Source organism: Rhododendron vialii, chromosome 1a, assembly GCF_030253575.1.
Source record: "Rhododendron vialii isolate Sample 1 chromosome 1a, ASM3025357v1".
In the NCBI taxonomy this organism is placed as follows: Eukaryota; Viridiplantae; Streptophyta; class Magnoliopsida; order Ericales; family Ericaceae; genus Rhododendron; species Rhododendron vialii.
The window spans coordinates 23,869,626-23,888,723 of NC_080557.1; the positions used below are offsets into that span (position 1 = coordinate 23,869,626).

The 19,098-nt window shown below is 39.4% G+C and overlaps 1 protein-coding gene across 2 annotated transcripts; it reads right to left on the reverse strand.

Annotated features, from left to right (window-relative positions):
- Positions 1-1,700: 1,700 nt before the first annotated feature.
- LOC131329925 (flap endonuclease GEN-like 1) lies at positions 1,701-17,608 on the reverse strand. 2 transcript variants are annotated; one of them, XM_058363356.1, is made up of 8 exons: positions 17,234-17,608; positions 8,381-8,557; positions 6,692-6,862; positions 4,364-4,545; positions 4,007-4,253; positions 3,271-3,406; positions 2,513-2,985; positions 1,701-2,082 (listed from the first exon to the last, which is right to left on the reverse strand). In XM_058363356.1, the coding sequence occupies exons 1-8, from the start codon at positions 17,426-17,428 to the stop codon at positions 1,822-1,824; spliced, it is 1,842 nt and encodes a 613-aa protein (XP_058219339.1). In that variant the 5' UTR covers positions 17,429-17,608; the 3' UTR covers positions 1,701-1,821. The 2 variants fall into 2 exon arrangements, with proteins under 2 accessions (XP_058219339.1, XP_058219344.1); XM_058363361.1 differs by having other exon boundaries at positions 2,513-2,982; positions 17,234-17,554.
- Between the last annotated feature and the right edge of the window lie 1,490 nt (positions 17,609-19,098).

Here is a 19,098-nt window from a genome sequence, read left to right on the forward strand (position 1 = left end):
CTAATAATATCTAAATCAAATCTAATAATATCCAAATCAAATCTAAGAAAATCCAACTATATCTAATAATATCTAATCAAATCTTATCAAATCTTATAATATCCAATAAAATCTATATAATATCTAACAAAATCTTTATAATATCTAATAAAATCTAAGGGTTTAATACCAAGAATATTCTTACAGTAATAAAATCTAGGATTTGATGCCAAGAATCTTCTTAGAATAAAATCAAGGGATATTTAATCCAACAGATTCCAAAGGATAAGATCATAATCTTACAAAACAAAATCCAATAATATCCAAACAAATCTAATCATATCTAATAAAATCTCAATCAAATCTAATAAAATCTTATCATATCTAATAAAATCCCATAAAATCTTATCAAATCTAATCCTAATCATATCTATAAGATCCAATCCAATCTTAACAAATCCATATCAAATCTCTCATAGATTCTTCCATATCCTTCCTAGATTGTTAGGATCACGAACCGAAGGTTAGGATTTGCATGTACACATATACCTATATATAATAGGGTTTTAGTATTTTCTTTTCTTAAAAAAAAATTATATCATTTACTAAAAGAATAGTAAATTAAAATATAAGAATTGCAAGATAAATGTTTAGTTTTTATTATGAAAAATTAGGGTTGTTACATGCCCGCTCGTCCATTGCGTTTTTGGACGGCTCAGATTTGAAGAGAGAAAAAGGAGAGAGAAAGTGTTGGGGTGAGAGGAGAAAGAGGATTTCAATCCGAGCTGTCGAAAAGTGTATTGGACGGCCCGGATGTGCCGAACGAGTACCATGTGGGATATGCACACTCGGCACCAAAAGATTTCTCCTCGACAACATGTAGTGGCCACTCAACCAAGCAATTAGTTTGCAATAATTATGGGAAACTTTTTTTTTTATATTTATGTCTAACTTAAAAAAAAAAAATTTGGTTACCCCAACCCGGGGGTTGCCCAAGCCCGAGGGCTTGCTGGGCTTACTCCTAGGCCGGCCCTGCATGTATGCAGTAGATATTTGCTATTGGAGTTACGCTTAAGCAAGGTCCAAACTATTCCCCAGATTTTGATGAATCATCTGAATCAGAAAAGGTGAATGCTAGGACTGCTTTAACTGTTCTTCATCGTCAATGGAAAATAGTGATTCAACATCGGCATCTTCCCCCATTTATAGCTCCTTCTCAAGTACTTCATGAGATTCTGTCTTCCATCCTCTCTTAAGCAAGGTCCAAACTATTCGCTGATCAATTTCCTTCTAACACTCGGGAATTAGTTGGTAGGGTTCGGTTTAACTTATCATCGTAATTGATTATAGACACTGCCTCTCTCTCTCTCTCTCTCTCTCTCTCTCTCTCTCTCTCTCTCTCATGCTTATATGAGACTTATCCGGGATGATCAACTTCCTTCTACCACTTGGGAATTAGTTGGTAGGGTTGGGTTTAACTTGTTATCCTAAATGATTCTAGACATTGCCATCCTGCATCTCTTTGTTTTTTTTCCTTGTCAATGTTTTGATAGTGTAAATCACTGGCATCCATGACACTTGAAGGCCCAGCGTGTGGTTTATGTCTTTCCTAGTAGATATCTTAGTAGTTGTTCTTCACTAAACCGGAACAAATTCTTCTGTTCTTTGCATATTTTTTTCTTTTCCCCGACTCCCCATGAAGCTCATACTTGGAAACAGCCTACTACAAGAGGATTTCATGTTTGTCAAGCAAAAAGTCACAGCCATCCAAAAAAAAATATACAGGCTACTTACGAATTTCACAATAATTACAGAGGGCAAATCCGTATCATGCTAAATGCCCTAGCTAAATAGAAGACGGCGTCTTGCAGACTTGGAAAGCTTTGGACTCACCCCCTTCCTTTTTCCATCAGAAGAACCAATACCATCCTCCAAATTCTCGGCTAAATTCTTCCCCCTCTTTGCCTGAGAAAGCATTTTCGTTGAACGGTAAAACTCAGTGATGCTGAGCTGCAAGTTTCTCGTTTTTGGTGATTCTGAATTCTGAGTCCCGCCAGATTCTGTACTGTATTTCTTTCTTCTTGATTTCATTTCTTTCAGTTCCTAGCAGTTTCCAAGCAAAGACAAATGAACACACAGCAAAATAGGACAGGTTTTGGGGTGGGGGGAGGAAACGAACAAGTTCTGAATCACAATTTGCACACTTAAAGAATTTACTCAGTTCTCACCTCATTGAGTCTTGCATTCTAGATCTCATTGGTTTAGTTCTTTAACTACCGGTTTTTAACGTCCATTGATAACTGTTGTCCAATTGTCAATAACAAACATGCGGTACAGAAACTTTATCGACATTGGCCCTCTTTCCCCTTGGCCTCCAATTGAATGCCACAAAGGGTTCCTTAATATAACAGTGGTTGCTACCACATCGACAAATATTAAGGATACAAATCAAGTTAATAAAATCAAGGGCCAAGGTGAGATCGGACCATGGTTATGGTTGAAAACAGCAAAGAGGGTTGAAATAGAAGTGTACCTTTTCTTTCAAAAATTGATCAACTTTCTCTGGAAAAGCAGCCTTGACAAGCTCCATATTTTCATCTGTCGCCAAAAACCAGCACCCATCATCAAGACAAATCTGGGGGGCATCAATTTCGTTCAATGGATCAGCATATTCACTATGTTCACTTGTCTCCACTTGTATTTCAGAGTCTTTGGGATTCACTGCATGAATAGTTGTGTCCATTGCAGGTGCACATTTCTTCCATTTAACAAGAAAAAATCGATGTCCATATCTGATCTTCAAACGCTGAATAGAATGAAACTCATATTGGTCATATAACAAATCTTTGTTAGGATTCGAGGCCATTTCTCTAAGAAAGATGGTCGACAACATTGGAAGCATTCTTTGCCGTATGTAAGAGGGCTCCCATTGCTGATGAAAAGACAAGTAATCAACGAGCAGTTCAGTTTTTGGAGTTTCCCATGATAAATTAGGGCAACCATCTGCTGCAGAAAATATGACAGGTTACATATGAATCAAACTATATATTTAACAACACGGTGCTCATGCGAAACAGTCAAACGGAAGAATGAAATGTGAAATTAAATCCAAACATCAAAACCCTACGCCTATTGGAAAGAGAACCAGGGAATGAAAGCAAAACAAGCAAGTAATAATACCAACAGAACTTTTAACAATCTTAGCTAGGAGCAAAGGAACTTTTGCAACATTCATGCAGAACATATAGATTGATTATCACATGAATGCCCAACACATCAAGCAAGTTTTACCAGGAAAATCACAATGGTTGTTGCTCAAATACATTTCAATAATCTCAACATTTGGGAAATTCTGCTCCATGGCAATTTTTTGGCAAACTTTTGTCTGCCAATTTGCTTTCTTCTTTTGCTCCTTGTCTCTCCTTTCCTGCCATCAAACATTGTGTATATCATTGTCATAAGGATAAGCTATGAAGCACCCATGCGACAACATGGTTGCTGCACCCATGTGAGACACGCTGGGAATAAGACATAATAGGTGTGGGTCAAGTCTTGTGGCATGTCCGGTGATATATCTTAAGGACACAACGGGACAACTTGTGCAATTCAGTAAAAAAAACGGGGGGGGTTGCAAACTGTAATACCTGGAAGTTGTAAACCATAGCATTAAATTGAAAAGAGGAAAAAGTAAAAGACCATGATAAACGATTGATGGAACAAGCCATAGAACACCAAAACCTTCTCCTTTTCCTCTCCCACTCATTGAACCACTATAGCCCTAGATCCACTACCAAACGACATCAATTAGCTCTATTGACCTCGATTAGCTCGTAGGTCTATTGATTATGTAGAATTAGAATAGTTTCCTTTAGTTTTGCATGTTTGTGGATAACAATGTTAAAAAACATGGCAAAAACAATACATGAGTCGGTCCATATTACTGCCTGTATCTGTTCTTCTTTAGATAATAATAGATTGAAACCCTGAACTCAAGAAAAGTGGTTGAAAACGTTGAGCAATGATATACCAAATCACAAGAACCGCAATGACAGTTAAACCCAACAGGTTTTTGCCTGCAAGCCTCACTGGTGCTGGAACTGCAAAATTTGCAAGCCAACTTGAGATGAGCTCTCTTACTTCCTGGATGCCCACAGAAGGAACAATGAGGAGATTTTTTCTTGGGTGAGTACTCATGTAAACTGGGGAAAGCATCATTGAAGGATCTCACCCCACCCTGAAACTGTAATGCTTCTCCTCGGCCTATTTCACTTAACCTACATAACAGTCCATGCCATTGACAATGTAAATTGGTTAGCCCAGTGAACAATCTTCTTTTGACAATAAAACAAGAAAATTGCAACTAAACCAGTTCAGAAGATCAAACCTAGTCAAAATCTCATCTTCACTGAAACATTTGACAAAACGAAGAGCTGTATCAAGCCCAATACCTTGGACACCGTTTAAATCATGGTCATTTCCAACCAAAAGGGAAATGGCTATCAAGTGTTTTCTCTTCAACCCAAGACCAGCTTCAACATCTGAAATTCTGTAGCATTCAAATGGTTCCTGCAGAAAGTAAGGTAGTCATGAATGCCGTGATGGAAAAACCAACTGATCCATGATCAACCAAAGGAGAACATGGGAAAAGAGTCAAAAGACCACAAAATACAGCATCGGTGAAGCAAACTTCTTATACAACAGTGGTTGTATCCATGATTAGAAGTGTTTACGGGATATTATGTTTCATACGAGCTTTAGCTTACGGAGTTTATCAAAAACATACTTTTCAGGTCAGCAGAAGTAGATGGAGTTAGCTTTGCCTCCAAGTCGAAGTCTTTTTGGTTATTAGTTCTGTTGTGTGGTAGTGCTACTAGAACTTGTAGCCATTTTGATTTTGGTAGCTGGTTTGTTCCGGTCAAGTTAGGTTTGCTTATGCATAACAGTGTTGTTAAGCACATACTTTATTTCCGCACATAGAACTCTGACATATTTTGGGACTATTGAAATTGTACTTCTGTAGCTTATTTGATTTCTTAAAGAAACATATTTTGACGAGAGGATTTTATAAATTCCCTAAACTAACTCTACATATAGGCCTAGGGTGACCTAGACTCACTGGCTGGTCACTAGACCTTTAAGCCATGGGTTTTTGCAGCTTTAGTGTGGCAACACATTAAGCATAAATGTGGTCTGGCTCTCCATTTTCTGGACTTGGCCTCTGAGCTAAATTGGGGGACTCAGTTCTATAAAGGGGGGAAGGGGGGAGGTTTGGGTCGAATTTAATTTTGTTCACCCTCTTTTAAGGAGGGTGAACATTACCTCCTTCCTATTGGTTGAAATGGTGTGGATCCCACCACAAAGTGATGTCATGCTTATAAAAAAGTGTATTGCAAGAGAGGGACCTACACCATTCTTTTAAGGAGGGTGAACAAAATTGCACTCGGGTTGGGTCAATGAGATTATCTATCTACAAGTTGTTCTTGGCTGCTTCCATTTAGTTCTTATGGAAGGAGAGGAATTGCAGAATTTTCAAGCAGCTTGGTATGGATTCAAAGTCCTTGGTAATAAGATTGTGGAGGGGGTTTGCTGTTAGATTTCTTGGAGGGTTCCAACCTAAAACCAATTGGCAATAGGTGGAGTAGCCTCTAGAATTTATTAACCAAGCTTGGGTGGCTTAGAAGAGCGATGTGGGACAAGTCTAACACTCCCCCTCACGCGCAGCCCGGATGCACGTGGAAGTGACAGACCAGGAGCTGACTGACTGACTCGGGCGACAAAGATGACAGAAACTTTCCCACGAGAGGTGAGGCCACCCAAGACCTAGCTCTGATACCATGTTAAATTTCTTGGAGGGTTCCAACCTAAAACCAATTGGCAATAGGTGGAGTAGCCTCTAGAATTTATTAACCAAGCTTGGATGGCTTAGATGAGCAATATGGGACAAGTCTAACAGTTGCATGTGTTTGCTCTTGGAGAAATGTCCCTCGATCTGTAGATAATGTAGCTTTGAGCCTGGAATGGGGTATTCATTTGTGGGTTTTCCGCCAATTACCAACCTTATAAAGTCCTGCGGTTGTTTGTTGTTTTATAGTATCTGTTGTTGATTTTCAGTTGTCTGTGCCCAGTTTAGGTTAATACTGCTCCAACATCACTAGTAATGGAGGCAATATCTAAGTCATGAAGTTCCAAAGACGGGAATCATCAAGTTGTAGGAACAACCATCCAACTTGAGCCCACGGTGCATCTCCACTTTGTGGCACACACGTCTCACCCATTCCCTTTCTGGGTCCAGCTAAGCCAACAAAAGGAAAAGCTGGGCATGTTTGCCTCACGCTAAATATGGAGAATGGCAACTCTTCAGACTGTTTATAACAAAGAAATGCCACCAAATAAATTTTTTTTAGCTTAAAAAAATAAATCCTCTTTTTGCTCTTTTTAAGAGTCTGAATGAGAACACAACTTGATCTCATTTGAGAGTTTAGTTCAAGGAAGAAACCTTACGCTGGCCTTCACAATTCTAAATTATGTTTGAGAAAGAGTATCAATTACAAAAACAGTAGGGGGAAAAGGGAGAGACACTGACTAATACAGAAAATAAAGGAAACAAAAACCTTCCAGCAAGATTCAGGGCATGTGAGTGGCGTTAGTAAGATCTTAGACCAATACAGGTGATTTTTGAAAGGAAGGCGGCCCACAAAGAACTAGCACTTACTTTGGAGTTGGGCCGGATGAGTTTTACAACACAATGAGCCCCAAAGAGGAATGCATCACTGTCAGCTGTAATGCAAGCATCTACCTGACCTTCACCATTTAACTGGGCACAAAGTCCTTCAGCCTCCCCTTTTGCTTTTAGAATGGGCATCCGAAGAAGTTCAAGCAGCTCCTAGCAGAACACAATAACTGATATTCAGATAAGATTTTGTAACCATGGTAACATACAAAAACACAACAATTTATCAGCTTGGCATGAATGAGACACTGGTCTATGATATAAGCTTCTCCAAGATCTACTGGTTAGGATAACAGCAAATAAAACTCTAAACCACCAAGCACTACCAAAATCTCACTTTTTGCCGTCAAAGTTTCCAATAGTCTCAATTGTGTCCCTAAACTATTGGATTTCTATCAATGTTGTCAATTGGTTAATGTCATCCAAATATCTAATATAAAGCTACTTGACAGACAAATGGCCTTTTTTGTCTGGGGTTTGACAGTGTAATGTACTGGTTGTCTCTTACGGTTCAAGGAAAAATGCTCCAACAGTGCCTCAGATTTTTTAAGTGTAATACCAGATCAATCTGGATTCTATGTAACACTTGTTGGAAGCAATCTTTTCCTGCATTGGCCAGATATTAGGCAAGAGCAACCTTAAGTCTGGCAGATCGTACCATCTTAGAAGATGTGACATACCACATTCCTCCTACTTTCAACTTAAAAGCATTATAGGAGGAAAGCTTAAAAGAAATATTTTCCCATATTGGTCAAACATTTCAAATGACCAAATTCATAATTAATAAAGAACAAATTACTTCCTTCACAACTTAAAGTAAACCTAAACATAGCAGAAAGAATTTGTTGGCTTTGGATTATCTATCTTCAAGAACCATACAGACTCTTGCTGAGTCTTATGCAATCTAATGAATATGCACTACCACTACAAACCGTGATGCAAGACAATTTTTTGGTTGCTGTCCAAACGCGACCTGTGGGCACCAGTTTTCGGGAAAAAAAACCTACACCAATGCATTGAATGTTTTCAAAGAAACCAGAGGAAAGCACGACAGCTTTTTCCATGAAATCCCCAACAAAAAAGACAAACTATTCCTTCTTTACAATTGCATCAATCATACCCACAACATACATACCAAATACTTGTTCACCACAAATGGGTGCTAATAAATAGACGGCAGAAAGACATCGAACCCTTGTGGGAAAAAAAATAGTTGAGGAGGAAATAAACATATCATATTTCTACCAAGTTATCAGGAAGTTCCAAGTTTCAACAAATAGAGTCCTTTGAACCAAAAATATGGATAGAGGCCCAGCGAAAATTACTTGTTTTTTGAGACCCACAATGTCCGTCAGTTAGAGCTTTAAAGGACTTCCTTATTTAGTGTATTCTTCATGCGCATACATGACATGACTCTTATAGGGAACAAGTCCTGGCTATTGGTCTATTACCCTCATTGGATATGTTTTCAAGTTATGCAAATACAGAAGACCATCTAATAAATGGACACTGAACACCAAAATGACCAAATCGCTTGTCCTTCAGAAGAAACCCTATTATTCAAGGTTCGGACCCTGTAGATTAAGTGACAACTCACAATCACATTGCAAACCTAAATTTTGAACCACACTAACAGATTCAACTATCATAAAAGGTCGAAAATAAGCTCACCACACATTCTTGCACGCATTTCAGAAATGCTGGATTTCTTTTAACCGAAACACCCTCCTCCGGCACCGGTAAACTTGACAAATCCAGGCCTGACGCCCGAAAAAATCGTGCAATCCTCGCCTGAGACTTCAATGGTGACGGTGTTCCGTCAACCACAAAAACAGGGTACGCCCCAAACTGCAAAACAACAAAGGTTCGAAATATTACCACAGAACTAATTATAAATTTATAATCAACTCAAGAGCCAGCCAAATCTCAACCCATTTGGTTCCTGCAGTAACAAACAAACTTCTATTCATAACCCAGAAGCCAAACTAACTTCTATTCATAACCCCAAAAGCCTTTTTATTTCTTAATTTGGTCGTGTGAACCTTTTCCTGTTTTTTGTCAATATTTTTATTCATCCCGCCAAAAATGTGAAAATTTCGCCTATCTTTACTTAGTCAATTTTTCTCAAATTTGGTTCCCATAGTAAAAAAAAAATTCTATTCAGAAGAATCACAACCCACAAACCAAACAAAGGTTAACTTCATCTAATGCAACTAATTCGGTTCACTTTAAGACTAGTATGTTTGAGATGTCCAAAAAGCCTTTTCTTTCATCACCTTTTTTGTGTTTTCCACTATTTAATCTCTTTTTCTTGATCTGATGTCAATATTTTTATAAAAAATTGGACTTTTATCCATTAAGTGAATTTCATAAGCCCATAAGTCCACCTATTAGTTTTGTAAGGGGTCAAGTCCAATTTAAAAGGATCTTAATAGCCCCAATCCACTCCCTAGGGTAGACTAGGGTACCCTAGGATTTAAGCACTTTCATACGGTTTTAGGGTGCACTTTCCTATTATAGGGTAGGGTACCCAAGGGTTTAGGCACTTTCATAGGGTTTTGGGGTGCACTTTCTTGTCATAGGATTTTAGTAGTTTAGGCACTTTCATAGAGTTTAGGATTTTAGGCACTTTCATAGAGTACCCTAGAGTAGTGGACTTGTGGGCTTACAAAACTAATAGGTGGACTTGTGGGCTTATAAAATCTATATAGTGGACTTATCACCAAATCTCCCATATTTTTATCTACCCGACAAAAAATGTTAGAATTTCCCTTTCTTTACTTCGTCAAATTTTCTCAAAATTGTGAACACGTATTCCGGTTCCTCCTCTCGTGAGTAACTAACTGCACAGCAGAATTTGTTACCAAAACCAGGGAGTTAATCCCAAACAAAAAACCGGAAATAAAACCGAAAAAAATGCAGCCAACCTGGTTTTTATAAATAGAAAATGCTAACCTAAGCTCAGTGGGCAATGGTTAATCTGCAAAAAAATATATTGATATACGCGAAAGGTGTATAGATATCCATGAAAGTGCCATGATGTATGTACATTGAAAGTTTAACCTTTTTTACATTAACTGTGAATTATCCTAGCAGGCTGAAGTTAACAAAACCTTTCATAAATACACTTATTGTAATCAATACACCCATGAGTGGGCAACACATTTCGGTAGAAACCCAATAGGGCCCCACCAATTGTGTTATTAATTACATTGTAATTGGGCATGCAGAATAAAAGCTATACGTGGGCAATCAAAGGGTTTATAACCTATGACTTGATTGCTGGGGGTTTCTAATCTCTTAGACTTTCCAGATTTATGAGGAATCAATGGATTGATTAGTATATAATCAATCTTCGTTGAACTCATGGAGACATGGGAAAAATCTCTATCACTCTTGTTGGTCTTCGATTGTGGACATGGGTGTATAACTCTGGTAGTATACACATCACCGGAGCACGCTGGATTCGTGGGGTTCTCTCAAGCAAGCTCTCAACGAGGTAGAACGCCATTACCGGTCCGTCGTCGTTACTTCCAAGAGGTAATCCGAAATTGAACTTCCACTGCGTCAATTTCTAACAGTGGTATTTGAGCCGTTTTAAGGTGTTCTCCTGTTATTAAAGTATGCATCCGACTCATGCATCTCATTTTAGAACTTGAAGCTGTCAATTCGGATGATATTGTGTTTGGTTCAAAAAAATGGTGATTTCCTGCATCATCTCAACTTTGCATCAAAATTGTGCATGTTGTAGTTGATAAGGCAAAGATCAGTTCTGGATAGTTTGAACAGATTTTGTGGGGCCGTTTGGCCAGAATTAGTGGTCAAAATTTTTTAGAACCCGTAATTTTGACTACATATATCTTTCACGTAGTTTCGATTCTTGCCTCAATATTTACATATTCTGAATCCTTGAATCGATACGAGTTCGTTGATATATCATATTCATTTTCTGGGATTGTATAGAGAGAAATCCACAAAACCCATTTTCCGTTTTTCTCCGCCGACTGTTGTTTTTCACGAGGAAGATGAATAGTAAAAGATTTTATAAAACTATTAAGGCTGCGTTTGGTTGCTTTGTTATTTCCTGAATAGTTTATTGTCCATATCTTGCTCGTATGAACATTTTTAATGCACCGTTTGGACCGGCTATTTCGAAATTAAATTTTTCTGAGTGAAATTTTTTCGTCCAGATTCTAGGCTGAATTTTACTGTGTTACTGAAAGTTCATATGATATTAAGATACTCCCTCCGTCCCATAATGTTTGTCCGATCCGGAAAACAAGAACGTAAAAATACTACAATTTTTGCAAGAAAAATTCAAAATTTTTTCAACAATTCATTAGATATCGATGAGTTCTTATGATTTATGAAAAAAGTTTAAATTTTTTATTGAAAGAAATATATTATTTTTTGGTTCTCGTTTTGCGGACCGGACAAACATTTTGGGACGGAGGGAGTATTGTTTGTGAAATTGAGACCAATCGCATGTTTAAGTCTCTGGAATGTTTTGATTTTCGCATATCAAATATGTGTAAATTTCTAGCTGGACTTTCTGTATGATATGCCATTTTCTCGATTATTTTTCAGTATCCCATGGTAATTGTTTATATCATGAATAGATATGGTTTCCTGCTTAATAAATGCCTAAAGTAGTGGGAGGTTGTTCGGTTGAGTTTGATTACTCCCGAAAACCCAAAATTTTGTGGTTGATTGGATTAAATATTGACAATAGTCGCAAGTGGCGCAAGAGATGATTATAAGCTTTGCAAGTTTTCGATCTTGCGACGTGTGAAAATTTGTTCTTGTTTAATTTAGATTGATGCGGCAAAATTTATGAATCTCGTGTGTGTAATATCCCTATGCGCAATTTTTTTTGTAGAGCAATGGCCTCCAAAAACATTGTTGCTGATTTGAACAAAGGTTAAAAGTTGGATGGGGAAAACTATGATATCTAGCACCGCAAAATTCAATATGTTCTGAATGAGCAGGAGGTCTTGGAGACCTTGACCCACTCTCTGACTGAGCCGGAGAGAGGAGACACTGAGCAACGCCCATTAGATCTTGCGGCCTATGAGACCTGGCGCAAAAAGGATCGTTGCGCGCGCTTTACCATGCTGAGCAGCATGAGCAACGATCTGCTTGGTGAGTTTGATGAGTATCAAACGGCTGAAGCCATGTGGGAAGCGCTCAAAGTCAAATATGGTGGAACATCAGCCACAAGACTTTGCGGGTTTAACAATGAAGTTTGATTCGTACAAGATGCGCCCTGGTCATACGATGAAGCAGCATCTTAGGGCGATGGCAAGAATGATCCGCGAACTAAAAGTGGCTGGAAACAATCTATCTGATGAGCAGCAGGTCCAGGCGATGATTCGCTCACTCCCTTCTACTACTACATGGGATAATATGAGCCAGAATTTGACACATAATGAGAACCTCAAAACCTTTGATGATGTTGAACGTCATTTGGTTCTCGAAGCTGAGCGCCAAGAGGCGGCTAAGCCGATTAGTTCAGCAAATATGATTGAGTCAAGTTCGCGCCAGGCATCAAGGCCTAAGCGCAAGTACTCTGAGATCTCTAACAAAAAAGGAGGGGCTACTGGGCCAGCGCCCAAGAGGGCTAAGATCATGAAGCGCATGAGGCAAGCGCGGTGGTCAAAAGAGCAAGGCTAAGCTAGTTTGCTATAACTGCAACAAAGAAGGTCACTTCGCTCGTGATTGCACTGAGCTGAAGAAGGCACTGTCTGATTTTGTTTCTCGCACTATTTTTGTATCTAGTCATGTTACTGTTGCTCAATCTTTCCCTGTGTGGACTGTGGACTCAGGAGCGACAAAACACATAGCGCGGGACCGAGTTGGATATGTGGAGTACCGTCGGATACCAACGGGGAGCCGAGACATTAAAGTGGGGAACGGGGCTAGCGTGGAGGTACTAGGCATTGGTACCTACAAGCTGGATTTGCGGGATGGTCGCACTCTGATGCTCCATGATGTTTTGTTCGCTCCAGATATTCGGCGAAACCTTCTGTCTTTAGTTACCTTGCTTAGATTGGGTTTCAAGTTTGTCTTTGAGAATAATGGTGTTTCAGTTTATTTGGGAACAAGTTTTTATGGTCATGGTTTTATTTCAGACGGTTTTATAATAATGGATATTGAATATCATGGTTTTAATAATTCAATTGCTTTATTGACTACTTCTGATAATGTGTCTGATGATTCAATTATATGGCATGCTAGACTAGGCCATATAGGAAAAGATAAGATGGCCAGATTGGCAAGAGAAGGCCTAATTGGCCAGCTCACTAAAGTGTCTTTGCCAGCATGTGAACATTGTTTAGCAAGAAAGCCAATAAGAAAACCGTTTGGAAAAGCCAAAAGGGATTTTTTCCTTTGCAATTAATCCACTCTGACATCTGTGGCCCAATGAATGTGAGGGCGAGACATGGGGCTTCCTATTTCATCACTTTTATTGACGATTTTACGTGCTATGGTATTGTTTATTTGATCTCCCATAAATCGAAAGCTTTAGATTGCTTCATGCGGTATATGAACTTGGTAGAGAATCAGTTGAACATGAGCATTAAGGCTCTCAGAACCGACCGTGGTCGCGAATATCTGTCTGAATTGTTTAAAAGGTTATGTGATGAAAAAGGGATCAAAAGGCAATTAACAATGCCCGGTACGCCGCAACAAAATGGTGTGGCGGAAAGGAGAAATCGAACATTGTTAGAAATGGTGAGGACTATGATGGCGCAAGCAAATCTTCCAATCTCTTATTGTGGGGATGCACTTTTGACTGCGGCCTATATTCTAAACCGTGTGCCCTCCAAATCAGTGCCTTCCACACCATATGAATTATGGACCGGCGATAAACCTAATTTGGGGAATTTGCAGCCATGGGGATCGATTGGTTATGTTCATGATACTTCTCATAAATATGGGAAGCTAGGCCCAAGAGGGAAGAAATGTATCTTTATTCGATACTCTGAACACTCTAAGGGCTATGTGTTTATCGGTGAACAAGTCGATGGAAGCGTAACTGAAATAGAGTCACGTGATGTGAATTTCATTGAGAAAGAATTCCCAAGCAGAGGTGAGGTTGTGAAAAACTTACAGTTTTATGAAATGGTGGATCAAGATGCTCCAGATTGCCTAGTAGAGACTATGGAAGAAATTCCTCAAGCTCCTAGGGATAGTGGGAGCAACTTGCCACCAAGTGGGAGCATACCACAACAACCTCAGTTGCGTAGAAGCGATCGTTGAAATATTCCTCGTCGTCGATTTGAGATAGAAGGGGAAGCTTTCATGATTGCTACGCATGACGAGGATGAGCCACATACAGTACAAGTAGCTCTATTGTCTTCTACTAAAGATGAGTGGATGAAAGCAATGGATGATGAGATGGCGTCTATGAGGACTAACCAAGTTTGGGACTTGGTGAACCTTCCACCAGGGTGCAAAGCAATTGGATCTAAATGGATTTTCAAAGTAAAGCGCAAGGCAGATGGTTCGATTGAGAGGTACAAGGCTCGCCTTGTGGCGAAAGGCTATACTCAACAGGAAGGGATAGACTATGAGGACACTTTCTCACCTGTAGTGAGATTTGCCTCAATTCGCCTGATTCTAGCCATTGTAGCAAATTTGGATTTGGAACTACACCAAATGGACGTTAAAACAGTATTTCTAAATGGGGATCTAGATGAAGAGATCTATATGGATCAACCTGTTGGATTTGTGGTCAATGGACAAGAGCGCAAAGTTTGCAAGCTCAAACGGTCTATTTATGGCTTGAAGCAGTCAACTAGACAATGGTATCTTAGATTTCATCGGGCCATTCAATCAAATGGGTTTACGATGGTCGAGGAAGACCATTGCGTCTATGTCAAATGGTCCAAGGAAAGTTTCATCATATTATCATTATACGTTGATATATTATTGGCGCGAAATAATATAGAGATGATTGTCGCTACCAAAGGGTGGTTGTCCTCCACTTTTGAGATGAAGGATGTGGGTGAGGCAGATTACATCCTTGGGGTTAAGATTATGAGAGATCGTTTGAAGAAACTACTTGGTTTGTCCCAAAAGCCTTACATTAAGAAGGTTCTTGAACGATTTCACATGCATAACTGTAAACCCATAGACACTCCCATTTGCTAAAGGTGAAACCTTGTGCCGAAATATGTGTCCTAAGACTCAAGAAGAAAAGGAAAGAATGTCTCGAGTTCCCTATCGAGTGCTGTCGGCAGCCTAATGTACGCTACGATGTGCACTCGGCCCGACATATGTTATGCAGTGGGTTTTGTCAGTAGATTCTAGTCTAATCCTGGACTTGTTCATTGGAAAGCCGTCAAGAGGATACTCAGATATCTCAAAGGAACAGAAGATTACGTACTTTGCTATCAGGGTTCAAATTCGCGCCTAATCGGTTATAGTGATGCTGATTGGGGTAGTGATCTGGATGAACGCAAATCAACTTCGGGCTATGCGTTTTTGCTTAACAATGGTGCAATAACCTGGAGTAGTAAGAAGCAAACCTGTACAGCTTTATCGACCATGGAAGCGGAGTACGTAGCCTGCTCATCAGCAGTTCAGGAAGCAGTTTGATTGCGGAAGTTTTTTCAGCACCTTAGAGTTATCTCTAATACTTCAGATCTTGTTACAGTGCACTGTGATAGTATGGCAGCCCTTGCCTATTCAAAGGATCAAAAGTATCATGGAAAAACTAAGCACATTGACATGAGCTACCACTACATTCGAGATATGATTGCGCAAAAAGAGGTGGTCCTGAAACATGTTTCTACGAGTCATATGATCGTCGATCCCCTGACAAAGCCTATAGCTAGAGATGCTTTTCAGGCTCATGTTAGGAGTTTAGGACTCCGTAGATTCTGATTGTTTTCTCTATTTTTCAGTTGACCGTTATCTGTTGGGACATATTTTTTTTAATAAAAATGATGTTATTTAATAGCATTGTTATCGACACACACATTTGTCACGTGATAAGTATGTTGACAGGCTGAGATCAGCTCACTCACATGAGTGATCGCCTCTGGCACTAGCGTGCTAAGCAGAGATGAGACATGTGTATCTAAACGTCACCTTAGTTGATGCTAAGATGAGGTCTATAAATTTTTTTTTGGACCATACATAGACAACCCACATTCTATGTAGCCTGTGATGAGCCAGATGCGAGTTTTTTATTTGACGCTTAGAGTAGCGAGCGAATAGAAGACTCGGGTGAGGCGCTTAGTTGACGACTTGACCAAGATCTGTACGGTGTGAATAGATTAGACATATATTTTTTTAAAGAGAACTCTACCGTAGCATGTATTTCATACTACATGTGCTGATTCGACCAAAAATGGGGGTGAATGAATTGATCCCTACTTCATCACCATGTGAGTCCAACGAGTCATAAAATGACTCAAATTATGCCCTTTATGACTTTTAGCTATGTCACAAGATAGAGGTATCGGTGTCTGTTGCTTTAGCATGCTACCTATGATCATGATTGATTCGGTCTAAAGGGGCATCACTGGGTAAACGGTCATACCAAAGTTAAGTGACATAAGAAGGAAGGGAAGACTATTTGATAACACATCAACAGTAATGTGGCTTACTGTCGACAGGTTATGACGCTAATAGTAAGCGACATGATCGTAAGCACATTATGAAATTTGATGGGTTAAGCATTGCTTTGAGTATCTGTACTCAAGAGGGATTAAAGATGCTTAATCCGATGTGGTCGAATGAGTAAGGGCATACCGAGACATTTTTTTTAGGATGTTACTATACTGGTTTTATTGGCTAAAATTTAGTATAGTACTCCAAATATTTGTTTTTGGATGCGCTCGGTCGAGCGTCTATTACCAGTATGAACAAGAGTTGTAAGAGAGAACGAGAAATCCATAGCTAGGTCATGCCCACCATGTGTGAGTGGGAGATGTAATCAATACACCCATGAGTGGGCAACACATTTCGGTAGAAACCCAAAAGGGTTTTAACCCACCAATTGTGTTATTAATTACATTGTAATTGGGCATGCAGAATAAAAGCTATACGTGGGCAATCAAAGGGTTTATAACCTATGACTTGATTGCTGGGGGTTTCTAATCTCTTAGACTTTCCAGATTTATGAGGAATCAATGGATTGATTAGTATATAATCAATCTCCGTTGAACTCATGGAGACACGGGAAAAATCTCTATCACTCTTGTTGGTCTTCGATTGTGGACATGGGTGTATAACTCTGGTAGTATACACATCACCGGAGCACGCTGGATTCGTGGGGTTCTCTCAAGCAAGCTCTCAACGAGGTAGAACGCCATTACCGGTCTGTCGTCGTTACTTCCAAGAGGTAATCCGAAATTGAACTTCCGCTGTGTCAATTTCTAACACTTATACACCCCCAAACAACACAGCATGAAAAACCCACAACTTAATTCGTGTTTCTATACCTTTTTTCCTTCTTGAAATCTAAAAAAGAGGGTGAAGACAGAAAAAGGGTGCGGGGTACATACATACCTTGGAGAATAGATTGATGGTACGGAAGAAGGTGAGTCGAAGGTGCGGATTTCGTGCGTGGGCTCGAATGGCGGTTTCGTGCTGGACGATCCAGAAGGAGAGATCCACGGCGACCCGTTTGTTGCGGAGGAAATCGAAGTCTTCTGTTCGAGCGTAGGGTTTGAGCAAATCCCAGAAGTGCCCTCCCACTCCCATTCTCTCAAATGATGATAGAGAAGGGGTTAACTGGGAATTCAACGGAGGTGATCAGTCATCATCATTACATGGATTTGGCATTGGGAAGAAGAAGAAGAAGACGTTGGAGTTAGACCTTAAAGCAGGGCAGAAATTTGTACCGTTGGGCACATTGTGACAGTAGAGTAGACGGGGGCCGATGATGGGGTTTCGAACGCATAACTTCCCTTATTTAAGGGAGATTTTTGCATGGGCTGCCGCGAAGGCACCCGGTTTAAACCATTGAGCCCAGAATGAGCCCTCAATAAGGACTCTATATATGGGCCAAGAGTCGGTGGATCGATAGTGGTCCACACATGGTGGTAAAAAGTTCAAACACGGTCTGTTTAACACGACTTGAACACGATACCAAGTTAAACAGTTTGGGTCGACTACTTTTTCACAAGAATGCAAATATGATATGATCTGACAGCACGAAAAATTAAATGGGATGAATAGGAGTTTTTCTTTATCGGCGAAGAAAAACTTCATTATTTTTAAGATACAAAAATAAAATCATTGCGATAGAAGAAGAGATGAATACATGTTGGACTTGCGTTACTTGAGAGCAGCGATTCGGGCCATTAATAGGTACTGAAGCGTATCATTGGCTGTGACGATGGGGTTTTGAATGCCCACTTATTTAAGGGCTTTGTATGGGCTGCCGGTAGTCTGTTTTGATTTATTGAGCCCAAAATGAGCCCATAAGAAGAAGGACTTTATACGGCCGCCAGTCATAGGGACGGACACGCCCTGACGTTTAGGGAAAATGACGGCCAATGACATGCTTTGATAATTAATACCCGTCAAGGACGTTTTCAGCATTAACAATTGTTCTTAACATGTCCTTAGAGTGTATTAATTATCAAAACACGTCATGGGCCGTCATTTTCCCTAACGTTTAGTACTCCTATTTGATTAGCGTTTGTGACTGTTCAATACACGGGACAGAAAAAAAAGTTACATTTATGTTTTTTGGCCCTATATATCGGACAAGCACAACGCTATTTGATGAAAAATGTAGTTTAATTTTTTCACGACCCCATGTTCAATGCACGATAGCATTTTTTCCATTATATCCACGAGATACCATATATATATATATATATATATATATATATATATATATATATATATATACACACACACACACACTGTAACGCTCCGATTTCTCAAGGGATTTCGGAAATATTAACCCTAAAATACACTGAATTTTACAAACTATTAGGCCCTTATTTATCCTTATACAAAAATTACAATTTCAAAATAATACAAAAATCTATGTACATTTATTTAATAAAAGCAACTCCAGAGCGACTCTAATTTTGACACGAATTCCAAGCAACGTCGGCCCAAACTCCGTTCCAGGGGTCCCACCTGTATCAACTGCTCCACTGTGGAATCCTGCACACTCTGGCAAATTGAACGCCGAAGCAAACGATTTGCCAGGATACAAACGTATCCTTAGTGATAATTCACTAAGTAGAAATCCTAAAACCCAATACCACAATATGCAGATCAACAATATAATATTCATAATACACCGAAGGTACAAAATAATAACACATCGTCTTTTTCTTTACTATCCATCATCTTACATGTAATCTAAGGATTCTCTCCGCGAGATCCTTTCCTCCCACATCCACTAACTA